Source organism: Osmia bicornis, unplaced genomic scaffold (assembly GCF_907164935.1).
Source record: "Osmia bicornis bicornis unplaced genomic scaffold, iOsmBic2.1, whole genome shotgun sequence".
Lineage (NCBI taxonomy): Eukaryota > Metazoa > Arthropoda > Insecta > Hymenoptera > Megachilidae > Osmia > Osmia bicornis.
Window position 1 is genome coordinate 289,465 of NW_025791113.1, and position 14,202 is coordinate 303,666.

At 43.2% G+C, this 14,202-nt stretch overlaps 1 protein-coding gene across 1 annotated transcript; it reads left to right on the forward strand.

Moving 5' to 3' along the window:
- Nucleotides 1–10,954: 10,954 nt before the first annotated feature.
- LOC114881193 lies at nt 10,955–14,152 on the forward strand. Its single transcript, XM_029197896.2, has one exon. The coding sequence runs from the start codon at nt 10,955–10,957 to the stop codon at nt 14,150–14,152; it is 3,198 nt and encodes a 1,065-aa protein (XP_029053729.2).
- The last annotated feature ends 50 nt before the right edge of the window (nt 14,153–14,202 follow it).

Genomic DNA, 14,202 nt, shown 5'->3' on the forward strand with positions numbered 1-14,202 from the left:
TGAGCGTGTGCGCGTGGTCTGCAATGGCTGCGTCGTCTCTTCCGGCACTTCTAAAAGCGGGGGCGCCGTGGTCGATCCTTCTTCCGCCTTGCTGGAGCGGGCCGAGCTATTGTGCGAAGCCGGAGAGGTGTCTAGCGATTTCGGCATATTGATGGTCGAAAATCATTGCGTGGTCACTAAATACACGAGAACGTCACAGAAACTTAATAGAGTCACTGTTAATCTTTTCACACCCCACTCGAACTAGCACTGCGTGATCTTCGAACGGGTGCGGCCGTTACGCGTAATGGCGGCTTCGACCGTTACACGTTTCTTCGAAACCGTCACACACGAGCGTGCCTCTATCCTGCACGAAGGACCAAAATGTTTGCGTGTTCCCGTTTCCGAGATATTTGCCTTTATAATGTTGGTGCAGCTTCGGAACTTTGAAATATCTCGATATATCTTGAAAACTACGCATCTGATCAAAAAATGTCATAGAACATAAATAGTAGGAAATTTAATTTCCTACAAAAAATGTCTGTGAACATTTTGCCATAGCTCGCACCGTTTCCGAGATATTTGCAGATTTACCTCAAGGAAAGGGGCGTCACGCACATATTCCGAGATATTTCTTCTTCTTCTTGTTCTTCTTCTGCACAGCTGCGCTGGAAGTGGTATTTACAGCTCGGAATAGTGAATACAGCTTAGAATAGTGCAGAGTTATCTCAAAGAAAGGGGCCACGGTGTTTCTTCATCTTTATAATATTGGTACGGCGTCGGAACTTTTAAATATATCGATGTATCTGGAAAACTACGCATCTGATCAAAAAATGTCCTAGAACATAAATAGTAGGAAATTTAATTTCCAACAAAAAACGTCTCATAACATTTTGCCATAGCTCGCAGCGGTTCCGAGATATTTGCCTTTATATTGTTGGTGCGGCTTCGGAACTTTTAAATATCTCGATATATTTGCGTGTTCACCTGGGCTGAGCTTATTGAGAAAACGAGGCACAGGTGACAATAAGCACAGTTCGTTTATTGTACGTCAAATATATACAACGGCTAATTACAAACACAAGAAACACGTGAAACGATCACACTGCGTGGGCACGAACGCTTACAATGATAATGCGTGGGCGAAGCGCGGTCAATTATACAAAATAGTTACAAATAGTTGCGTGGACAAGGCGCGGTCAAATACTTGTTGTATTAACAATCGAAACTGAAACCTGATCTATGCGAGAGCGTGGACAAGCGAAACACGTGCGTATGCTCTAAGCGTTCGATCAAGAAGGCGGAAATCAATGATGGCGTCGATGTTGCCGGTTCCCGCGTGGAGAGGGGACCGCGTAGACAAAGTGGGCCCGAGGTGCTGCCGCTATCGGTAACGACGCACCGACGAAATACTTTCGTTGCCAACTTCGTCGTTCTGCGTAGACTTGGGGAATTTCGCCAATATTTCCCCCCGGCCAGCAGCGACTGGTCGATGATGTGGTCTGCGTGTCCGAGTTGTCCTGAGAGGGCTGATGAAGAAAGGCCAGCTTCGCGATGGGCCTTGTCAGCGTCGTGGTGAGCGTCTTGAGCTCAACGACTCTTGTCAATCCGTCGTTGCCTGGCAGGAGTTTGAGAACCCGTGCCATGGGCCATTTCCCTGTGGGCAAGCGTTCATCAGTAATAAGAACAAGAGTGCCTACCTTGATCTCATTTGACGGGTGATGCCACTTCGAAATTGCTTGGAGTCGTTGAAGATACTGCGTGGACCAGAGTCTCCAAAATTGTTGGAGGCGCTGCTGAAGAAATTGCCATCTTGATAACTGGTTGACTGCAACGTCTAGAAGCGTGGACTCTGGCACTGCATTAATCTGCGATCCGATCAGGAAATGTCCTGCTGAGAGGGCTGAGATGTCGTCTGGATCATCGCTGAGTGGTTCCACCGGTCTTGAATTGAGGATGGCTTCGATCTGCGCGAGCAATGTTATTGATTCCTCGAACGTCAATAAAGCATCTCCAATCGTCCTCTTCAGATGGAATTTGAGAGATTTAACCACTTCCTCCCATTTTCCACCCATGTGTGGAGCGGCAGGAGGGTTGAAGTGCCACTGCGTACGATCCTTGACGAGTAGAGCTGCGATGTCTTGATTTTCGCGTGTGCTGTCCTTGAACTGCTTTTTTAACTGCGCGTCCGCTCCTTAAAAGTTGGTGCCGCAATCTGAGTAGAGAGAGGCTGCAGTTCCTCACCTTGCTGCGAATCTGCGATAGGCTGCGATGAACGCGTCGGCTGAGTAGTCGGTGACAACTTCCAAGTGTACAGCTGATGTTGCGAAGCAAACGAATACACAAATCCACCCTTTCTGCGTCTTGGCTCCTCTGCCTTTCCAAGCCTTCAGCGTGAGCGGTCCTGCGTAGTCCACGCCAATGTGTGTGAACTACGAGCGCACTTCACGCACGACAGGATATGTGTTTTCACTGGAGCTCGTCCACCGAGAATCCAGTAGCGTTGTCTGAGAAAAGCGAGGGTGGATTGCGTACCTCCATGCATGATCTGAAGATGTGCGTGGTCGATGAGAAGGGCAGAGAGTCGTGAATCACGTGGCAAAATGACACGGTGTTTGCCATCGTGCGAGAGTTCTGAATGTTGCAGGCGTCCGCCTACCCTGGCGATTCCTTGACGGTCGAGGTAAGCGGTGAGCCTCGTGAACGGATGCGTTGATGGAAGCGTTGTTCCTTTGGCGGGTGCAGCGAGTTCGTTTTAAAAGTATGTGGACTGCGTGGCCTGAATCCAGTAGATTTTGGCCCTTTCTATATCAGCTGCTGAGATAGCGTGTGTGGGCGAAGCGTCCTGTCTTTTTAGCAGCTTGTCCACGAATTTGAGGCAGAGAGATGTAATTCTGAGTAATCTGTGAAAAGAAAAATATTTATAGATCAAATCCCATGAATATTCCTTTACGTTTGCGTTAGACATGTGCAGTGAAACCACAGCACGAGCTTCTGGAGCTCCTAGCTCGTCTGCGTCGACACTGGTCTGAGTGGGCCATGCGTACTGCGTTTGCGTGATCCAGGGTGGTCCCGTCCACCAAAGCGAGTGCTGTTGAAGCTGTTCTGTTGTCATGCCTCTTGACGCGCAGTCAGCTGGATTCGATGATCCTGGTACATGCCTCCAGTGAAAGTTCTGCGTAATCTCCTGGATCTGGATTACCCTGTTGCGAACGTAATCCTTCCATTTGGAGGGGTGCGTTTTGATCCATGCAAGCGTGACTTCTGAATCCGTCCACAAAAATGTCTGAGAGACGGTCATGTTCAAAGTAGCGTGAACATGCCGTATCAGTTTAAAGAGTAGCAGCGCTGCGGTGAGTTCCAACCTCGGGATGGTCAGACGTTTGAGTTGTGTCACTCGCGTTTTCGAGCAGACAAGCGAAATTTGGGTACCCGTGAACGGTGCGTGTCGTCCTAACTGAGTTCCTGTAACCAAAGCTCTGGAATAAGAATTTTAGCTCTGATAATTACAGGTGCAACAAAACCGAGTGGATCAAAGAGTTGAGCTACTTCGGGGAGAATGAGGCGTTTTGTACACTGCGTGCGCTGCGTGGCTGATATGGTTGAAAAGTTGAGCGTGTCCTGATGTGGAATCCATTTAATTCCGAGAATTTTGGTTGCGTAGTCGTCGAATGAGATTGCTGCGTTGATCTGCTCTGGTGCGAGGTCTTCTAGCAACGATTTGCTCGTGGAGTGCCATTTTGCGAGTGGAAAACCACTCGCTTACACGACTGCGTCAGCTGATTTGCAACGTCCTGTAGATGTTCTACGGTATCTGCGCCACCAAAAATGTCATCGACATACCTGCCATTTTTGGGGGTGTCCCACTTGGACGATGACCGATTGGACGCATCCCGATTGGACGGTCCCGATTGGACGCCGTGCCGATTGGATGCGTTCCTTTTGGACGCCGTGCCGATTGGACGCGTTCTTTCTGGACGCCGGACCGATTGGTCGCGTTCCTTTTGGACGCCGGACCGATTGGACGCGTTCCTTTTGGACGTCGTACAGTGGGACAAAACGGCTTTCGGCGATCAAAAGTCGATTTTCGTGAATTCGAAAATTGAAAAACTAATTACATACATCGATAGAGAATAAACTGTAGTTTAACGTAGTGCAATCCATTTTTTCATATTTCCTTCCGTTTTGCCGTGGTTCGCACTCAAAGTCAGTAGAAATTCGTCAAGACGAAACGCTGATAATATTACCCATAACTTCAATGTACGATTCTAATAAATTTTACTCGGAAAGATAAAATTCAAATGAATTACAAAGTTTACTAGATTAGTATAGATTCTATTCAGTGCATAAAATAAGTTGAAATGTTAACAACTTTTTAAATAATAGGATCTGATTGAAACGAAATACATTTAAATAAAATCTCAACTTTGCGTTTGATTTTAAAAAAATGTGCACACCTGTGCAGGGCGTGATTATTACTGTAGTAAAGAGTGAACCTTCCTCTATCAGAATCAGAAAAAAACGGCTGCCCCAACCTGCCACTGCTCAAAAAAATGGCGATTGAAATAAATTACACCAATGTTGGCCGCAGCGCACGATGATGGATAAGCAGTACCAGATACGATTATTATCCAGTTAACTGCATTCGACATGTATATTCGTTATCCAAAACTTTATTTCGGTTCAATAAAAGTGTTCAATGTAACAACTTTTTATTAAATAATAGGATCTGATTGAAACGAAGTACATTTAACTAAAATCTCAACTTTGCGTTTGATTTTAAAAAAATTTGCACACTTGTGCAGGGCGTGATTATTACTATAGTAAAGAGTGAACCTTCCTCTATCAGAATCAGAAAAAATCAGTTGCCCTAACTTGCCCCTGTTCAAAAAAATGGCAATTGAATCAAATTACATCCATCTTGGCCGCTGCGCACGATGATGGAAAAGCAGTACCAGATACGATTATTATCCAGTTAACTGCATTCGACGTGTATATTCCGTCATCCAAAACTTTATTTCGGCCTTGCAATATGCCATAATAAATTTTCATAATTGTCGAAACTATTTTCAGGAATGATTTGGTATAGATCATAATAAATATAAATAAATATATTATAATAACACATGTCTTGTCATTTTTTAATTATTAAATCCGTTTTTATTATAGTTATTAACAGTTTTGAGTCAAATTTTTGTTACATGACATAAAATATGTCTAACAAGTGAAGGATATTGAACGCGTTACACTTTATACGTGAATATTTTGACACCCTGTAGTTCAATATGATTTATATCGGTACAACTTAAGTACCATAGTATAGGCAAAAACTTCCCAAAATTTCATTACAATATTTCCAATAGAACCGAAGTTATACATTTTTGATCGCCAAAAGCCGTTTTGTCCCATTGTGCGTCGTGCCGTTTGGACGCCATATGTTTTATAATCATTGCCTTTGGAAATCGGCAGATGGTGGTATTGTTTGTCGATTTAAATTCCGATGCTATTTGTATGCGTATGCATGCTGAAGTATATGATTCCATATATCTAAGGTCAAATGGTTATGTGTAACGTTTGACAGGTATAGGTTATAGTGAAAAACATGTGGAAATTGAATGCAGTTACTTTCTTACAAGGTATATCTGGAAGTATGTTGAAGGTTAAAGAAATATTAAACCTTACTTTCTTTAATTCATTCTTTATTCCAAATTAATGTCGTTGAGTAAAATGTATCAATATATAATAATATGATTTATTCTTATTTATTTTCAGCATTTATTCAGACATTCATGCGGAAATTACAAGCAAAAAATTATGGAGTAGAAAAGTTGAATAGATACATTGAAGATACTTTCCAGCGTAGAATGAAAAAATGGGGGCAAATAACAAAAACGTACGGTGCAAACAGATGCAATTTCTTTCTCACGGGATATATAAGGAAATATGTTTAAGGTAAAAGGAATATTAAACCTTATTTTCTTCAAGACATTCTTTATTCCAAATTAATGTAGTTGGGTACAATGTATCAATATATACTAATATGATTTCTTTTTTTTTCAGCATTAATTCAGACATTGATGATGAAATTACAATCAAAAAATTATGCAGTAGAAAAGTTGAATAGATCCATTAATGAAATTAAACAGTATAGAATAAAATAATAGGACAAATAAGAAAAATGTACCCTGAAAACAGATACAATTACATTCTCGCAGGGTATATCAGGAAATACGTTTGAGGTAAAAGAAATATTAAATCTTATTTTCTTTAATACATTCTTTATTCTAAATTAATGTTGTTGTGGACAATGTATCAATATATAATAATATGATTTCTTCTTCTTTATTTTCAGAATTTATTCATACATTGATGAGAAACTTACAACCAAAAAATTATGGAGTAGAAGATTTTGATAGTGTAATGTCGCGAAGTTCTCCCACTCACTGAGTTCTACGCGTACCTTTTGTATGATTGAATCTAAGTTGTTAGTTAGGTAGAGGTTCTTACTTACCTTTCGCTGGGCGAGGATACCTGTAGAAATGAGTCGTCCTGGTGATTGGAGACAGTAGGGTTGACGCTTAATTGAAGTTCATACACTTCCGAGCACAACAAATGTTTATTGGTTTTACGTACAATTCTTAACTTGCGCGTGTTTTACAAATGACGATTTGCTCTGTCGGGTCTCTGGGTCCCGTAGCAGAGTCGTATTTTGCGGATTTCTGTACGCGTGTTAGAATTAAATCCGGATTCGCGTTAACGGACTGGCCGATTCTGAACGAATTTTACGGAAGTCACGATGACTTTTGAGTCTGCACTAACTTATACTGGTTCTGCGCGATAATTGATCTGGTCTGGTTCTGTACTATAATTGATCTGATCGCGGGCGGCTTGGTCGCGTTATTATATATTGATTAATGAGGTCGACTTTTGATTTGGCAATTCGGGTGAACCACCTCGTCCGAATCGTCAGCGTTCTCGTCATACGACGACCCGGCTGAGTTGCTCACTCAGAATTTTTGCGGAGCGATGAATTTGGGTGGTACAATAGAAGTTCAAAGAATTTGTATAGCGAAATATAATAGCGAATTGCGGTGGCAAAATAGCGGTTTAAAGAATTTGGGTGGCGAGATAGAAGTTTTAAAGAATGCGTCACAGGACGTGACAATAGATACATTGAACAAATTACCAAAAAAAGAGGATTATTAAATTAGATAAGTTTGTGTTGTAGATCATAGTGTCGGAATATTTTAAATAAATAAATTAATAGGAGAAAATGAGAGTTAATTTGTAATTTCCTGTTCCAATTTCCTTAATATAGAATTTAATTTACAGTTCGCATTGTCTTCTTCAAGCTGTAAATAAATACTTTTGTCGAATAAAAATACATAAATAAAAAAAAGAAGTTGTAATATTGTTGTAATTACTTCACTTTTCACTTTCATCTATTTTGTATCACTTGTATTGTATTTACAAATCCCAAATTCATTTTATCCGACTACAACAGTCCAACTGAAATATTCCAATACTCAATCCAATCAGAAAAGGTATTAAAACATTTAGAAACGATCTTGTTCAGAGAAGACTTATGGAGAAAAGATAGAAAAGGAAATTCAATTACTATGAATTAGTTTTATTTCACCATAGGCAAATATAACCTAAAATCTTACGAAACGGAATTCACTAAATTTCTTGACAATTGTACTAGATAATATTAATTACATGTAATCCGACAATATATTGTGCCAGTTACAATTATTTTTTTTGATAATCTCCAATATTTCAAAATTTTCTAGCGAAACACAGAGATCGGTTTTGTTATGCTCGTGTCGAAACCGAGGGTGTTTACTTTCTCAAACTGTCAGCTGCTGTCAACTGTCCGCTAGGCCAACGACCGGATGATGTCGTCTCTGTCAGTCATAGACAGGCGACGTCATTGGGTCAACAACCTCGCCAGGTGATCGACAACTTAGTAACGACAATTTTCGAAACAGTCGACTTTCGAGAACTTTAAAACATCTAATAACTGGAATCTGTAAATATTACGGAGATGTCACATTACAAAATGCTGGTTGTGTTTTTTGTAGTTTGACACATGTTAGGTTATATGTATATAAATTACGAATTTTCCAATCGAATATTATCAAAGTGTTATAAAATAATTTTTAACAAAAAATACAACCGACTTCGAAATGCACTAAAAAGTATGAAATAATTTCTACTTCATTTATACAAATACCCAACAGCTATTAATAAAACCTATTTACTCGTTAAATAGTATACTAAATACATTTCAACCTTTTCGGAGGCGGCGCAAAATTGGAGGCGGGTCGAACCCTGAGATGCGATCGCTTTACTGAGACAAATCACTCTTCGTCGAAAAATCGTAAGGTACGTGACGGGGAGCCCGTGTTCGCGTAGAGACAGAGTTGTCTATGGGATCGTGTAATTAGATTGCTCGGCAAAATTCCTCCGTGTAACGAGGCAAAGTGTCAAGAGTGTTTCGATTCGCGATTTTCGTGTCAAAGACTCAAACGAATACGTTAAATTTCACACTTTTCAATTATCTATCCTTTTCTCTTTCATTTTAAATCGTTCGCTAATAATTAATATTCTTTTTCCGCGTTGCGTCGTATTTCGTATATTAGTATTTCGTGTCCGTAACACCGTAACAAGGCTCAAACGCGAAGGCGTGTGTGTGTGCAATTAGTTCTCATCCTCTCTTCGATTTTTCCAGATTTCAAGACCATCACCACGGCATCCGTATACAAAATTCATTGCAATTATTATACGTTCATATTACATCGAATTGGTGAGTTGCACATTCTATATCTTTGTTAACACAACGAATCTGGTGTCGAGTGAGGGCAAAACGGCGATCTGAGAGACTGCTAGTCGTGGAAGTATCCAACTAGATCGTTCCGTTCTAATCGCAAAAATTCGAGGTAACCAAGAATCTATATACTAAAATAATTTTCCGTCTATACGCGCATGAAGACGGCCCACGAGACAGTTAGTCCTGGAAGTATCCTACTGGGACCGTCTTCTTTCGGATCGTAAAAATATAATAAAATAAAACACCGAAGTTCGAATCACGATTTAGAGGCAACATTGTTTTTCTTGTTAGTTTTCTGTTAAAAGTTCATTCCATTCAATCACATTGATTTAATATCCGTACTAACATATTATTTTCTAACATTTTATTCATATATTCCATACAGCTCGCACATTTTGTTAACCGAACCGTTTTGTTGTAATTATTTTTCTCAGAATTATACACATCTTACCTATATTCTATTTCTAACCATTTGCATTCAAATACCCTTTTCATTTCCTTTATTAACACGCCTACCTTTTTGCACGAATTCACACGAGGGGCCCGTATGGGACCAGAGCATTGACGAACTCAATTAATAAATTCAGAATCTTATTTTAAATTTTCGATTCTTTTTTTAAATTGTTCCAATCGTTATCGACCCAACATCGTCGAGCGCGACTGGGACTGGTGGCAGCGATAATACCGTGCTCATCCGCGTGTCAATCATTAATTTTTTTTTTTTATTTTTGTACGTCGCGCGCCGTATCTCGCTCGCGACGTAACACTTTTTAATGCATTTCAAAGTCGGTTGTATTTTTTGTTAAAAATTATTTTATTTCACACTTTTTAGTGGAACGAGCAGTATTTGTAGGCTGCCGTAAGGTGGTTTACCGTTTTTATTGGTTAATTGCAATAACGATAGTTTTTAACGATAACAAGTTCCATACAAGTTATCAGAATAGTTATTAACAATAACAAATTGCATAAATTTTTGCAAGTGAAATATCGCGGAAATATCTCCTATTGGATGTGAAAGGTTTCATCGCAATCGGTACATGCCTTGCAGAGTACCCATGTATATAAGAAACAGTAGAGAATCGGCGATTGCATGCTGACTCATACACCAGTAAAGACACGTAGGCATACATAGAATTGAATGTAGTAGTAATGTTTGAGAATCCGCTCAGCCATGATGGCGCTCACGGTCGATCGATTCATCGATCGGGAGTCGACCATCTAGGTGACGCGTGAGCAGGGGTCTTCTCGCCGGCTCGCGCGCAACGACGCCATTATCATTGATCACCGATCAAAGTAAGCACCACGTGCTAGTGAATTCTCAAGTTTGTTTAAGTGCTAATCATCAAGACACGATCAAGACCGCTCAAAGGACCCAAGGAATCCTCTGCAACTGTGCAGTGCAACAGGATTGCGAAAGGTACAGATCAATTACAAGTAATTCATTGCACACGTGAGCCGCCAACCACGTGTCGATCAAGCACGAGATCACGGGCACCATCACAGCAGCGGGCCGAATTAATACAATTAACGGCGCTTACAAGCTCGCTGCTTGCAAATTGTAAGGGCATTGCTCATGTAACACCACGCAGGTGACAGAGAAATTCAATAATCGATGTGTTTCAATTTGTGTAAAATCATGCTTCACGACGAATCATTGTAATTGCAAGTGAATCAGACGGTTCATTCTCTCACGAAAAGAGTCAACGCGGATCATCGTAATCATCGTATTGTTTGCTCAAACACTAATTGTCAGATCAGCGTGGTCATTTCATTTTATAATTGACTCGAATAAATCAATTTGTGAAACCCGAACCAGTAAGTGTAAAATTCTTTCCCAGCGCAATCCATCCAGGATTTCCATCATTCCTGAATATTTGGTCCTTCGAGCCGGATTGCGCCCTTGCTGGACTCGGTTTTCACAAAATTGCTCATTAATCATTGTTCGTCTCAAGTCTTTGTCTCGTGTTCGTAACGGTGTTCGGTGGTCGGCCATCTTCTCTTCTCTTCTCCATTCAAATTTCACTGACACTTTCGCCACCTCACCAGGTGGCGCTCAGACGACCGACTCACCAGTCGATAAAGAAGACCACTGCTCACCGAACGCTCACCAAGCCTAATCAACCCGCTCACCTTTGATCACCCATGGCTCATCAGACGAAGCCCTCAGACAAGTGGAGTGAAATGGAGAGCTCCAAGGAATCATTGGAGGTACCCGACAAAAGCTCATCGGGACGATCATCGCCAGCTCAGACTGCGACGGAACCGGCACGCCGTACACCGTCGCCGCATTCGCACGCCACACGCGCGAATGCACCCTCCACGCTTCCTGTCGAGCTCCAGCTCAAAGTCTGTACTCAACAAGGACGGCTTCGCTCCATGAAGCGCCTGCTCACAAAACTGCAGGAAAATGCTGGCCAGCTCACTAAGGAGGAGCTGGACGACCTCAAACAGCAAGCCGACGAGGCCCTAAAAGCCTTCAGTAAGGAGCATGCTCACTTCGAGGTGCTTTGGCCCTCCTCGATGACGGATCATCCCTACTTCTCCGAAGAGCTCCATGAGAAGATACAGGACTCTCACTCAGATGCGAAGTCGCTAATTGCCAAGGAGAGGGCCAGGCTCACGGCTCAACGACCGGATCAACAGCTAGATCAGCCCAGCAAAACGCCAGCTCAATCCAAGTTGCCGGATATCGCACTGCTTAAGTTCAATGACAGTTACACCGACTGGCCCTCATTTATTGATTTGTTCACCTCAGTCGTGATCAACCGAGAGGACTTGGACAACGTTCAGAAGTTCTACTACTTTAAGGGATGCCTGCGAGGAGAGCCGCTCAAAATCATCTCAAACCTGTCGCTCACCGGATCATCGCTCAACTCAGCCATCGCCCAGCTCAAGAGCCGGTATGAGAATAAGCGTCGGCTCATACAAGCTCATCTCGATCAACTGGCGTCGCTACCTGCTGGGCCGCCGGTAATGGCAGCCGAGCAAGCGAAGAGCCTGAGCCAGCTCATTTCGACAGCTCTGGAGACGAGGAACGCCGTGCTCAACTTGGTTGATCCGGCAACACTGGGCGACTGCATGCTGGTGCATCAGGTCAGCCGCAAGCTGGACCGAACGACCAAGGAGAGGTGGGAGTCGTCGCTTGGGACGACAACCGAATTTCCAAAGTTCGACTCGCTCGTGGAATTCGTAACGGCAAGGGTGAGGACCCTTGAGTCGCTCAGCGAAGACCAATCAAGATCGGCTCAACAAAAGCAGGCACCCGCAAGGCAAGCAGCTCAACCCGCTCAGACGAGACGACCAGCTCACACCGCAGTAGCGGCAGCTCCAGCTCGGCAGACAGCTCCTCGAACGGCACCCGAGAGGCCTGATTTGGAGCGACCATCGCCTTTCGAGTGCTGCGATTGTTGCGGAGGGCAACACTATATCGTTACATGCGCACTCTTTCGGAGCATGACGCCCAAGGTGCGAGCTCAGTGCGTGGAGAACAAGCGCCTGTGCTATAACTGCTTGGGCAGGCACAGCGTCCGCTCGTGCAAATCCACTCAGAAGTGTAAGCACTGTGGCGGGCAACACCACACCATGATCCACGAAGGCGAGCCGAAAACAGCTCAAGCTCAAGCCGGCTCATCCAGATCAGCCTCCTCATCCGCTCACACCACCGAATGGGAACTCGGTGCAGAAGTCAAACTGTCAGATCACAAAACTCTCCTCGCAACCGCTCAAGCTCTGCTCACCACCTCAACGACAGTTCACCAAATCCGCATCTTAATCGATCCAGGTTCCGAAATTTCGTTCATCTCCGAAGAACTCACCCGTCTGCTCAACCTTCGGAGACACCGATCATCCATCACAATCATTGGTGTTGGTGGAACAAAATCAACTGAAACAAAGGGTGTGGTCACTGTCACACTCCAATCGATGCATTCACAACAGACTGTCTGCATCCAGGCTCACGTGCTCACAGCCGTATCGACAATCCTGCCATCGTTCTCAATGAGAACTCCGGATTGGCCTCACATTAGGAAATTGAGGTTGGCGGACAATAAATTTTTGACACCAAGACCAGTCGATTTAATCATTGGAGCGGATTTCTACGGAAGGATCATCAAGCCAAATATCATCAAGGGTTCACCAACAACACCAATTGCTCAACTTTCCATTTTTGGATGGCTCGTCATTGGCCCAGTCAACGAATCACATTCAAATACTCATTATTCACATTTTGCAGTTGCTCAAGACGACCAGAGCAATCTGCAAGAGCTGCTCACCAAATTCTGGGTTCAAGAGGAGTCACCAATGGATATTCCAAGCACGCTCACTCCGGAGGAAGAAGAATGCGAATTACATTTCTGTGCGACTCACTCTCGTGATCACACAGGAAGGTACATCGTTCGCATTCCACTCAAGGCACCAGCATCGCTCTTAGGCAATTCACACAAGATTGCTCAAAGATATCTACAAAGCACTTTGCGACGACTCTCCAAGGATTCAACATACAACCAGCTCTACGTCGAGTTCATGAAAGAGTACGAAGAATTAGGACACATGGTAAAGGCTCCAGATCATCAACGAATTTCATCAAGAGAGGCTGAGAACGTTGGGCCTGATGAGGAGATGACCTTGGCACATGATGCTTCGGCATCAGGAGGGTTGAGGGTCCCTTCTGATGGTTCAACACCTCAGACCTCTGCTCATCTTCAACCATATTATTTGCCTCACCATGGAGTTCTACGTCTCGACAGTTCAACAACGAAGCTCAGGGTTGTATTCAACGGATCAAAAGCTACGACATCAGGCAAATCAGTCAACGATTTAATGCATACTGGTGCTAATCTGCTCTTGAATGTTACAGATGTTCTAATTTGGCTTCGCCATTATCACCACATTTTTGCCACAGACATCACAAAAATGTTTCGCCAGGTAGCAGTTCACAAGGATGATTGGGATCTCCAGCGAATCCTTTGGATCGATGAAGACCGCAATGTCATCCCTTACCAGCTCACAACTGTCACGTATGGCACAAAGGCGGCTACCTTCCTGGCGACACGAGCACTCATGCAACTTGTTCACGATGAGGGTCATCGATTCCCTCTGGCAACGCCCTCGCTCACACATGGCAGATATGTGGATGATATCTTTGGAGGAGCAGACTCAATCTCGGAACTTGTGGAGGTCGCTCAACAGCTGATTGCATTGTGCAACGCGGGCGGATTTCCACTCGCAAAATGGCATGCGACTCACCCAGATCTTCTACGGGCTGTTTCGTCATCCACACCAAATTACTCGGTATTCAATGGATGCTTCAAACTGACGCATTCGGCTTCTCATCAACTTTGACTGATCAACCAAGTAAGTGTTCAAAACGCCTCGTATTGTCCGAAGTGGCT

Coding starts and splice junctions, on each gene's coding strand:
- LOC114881193 (XM_029197896.2), top strand. CDS start 10,955: ATGGCTCATCAGACGAAGCCCTCAGACAAGTGGAGTGAAATGGAGAGC.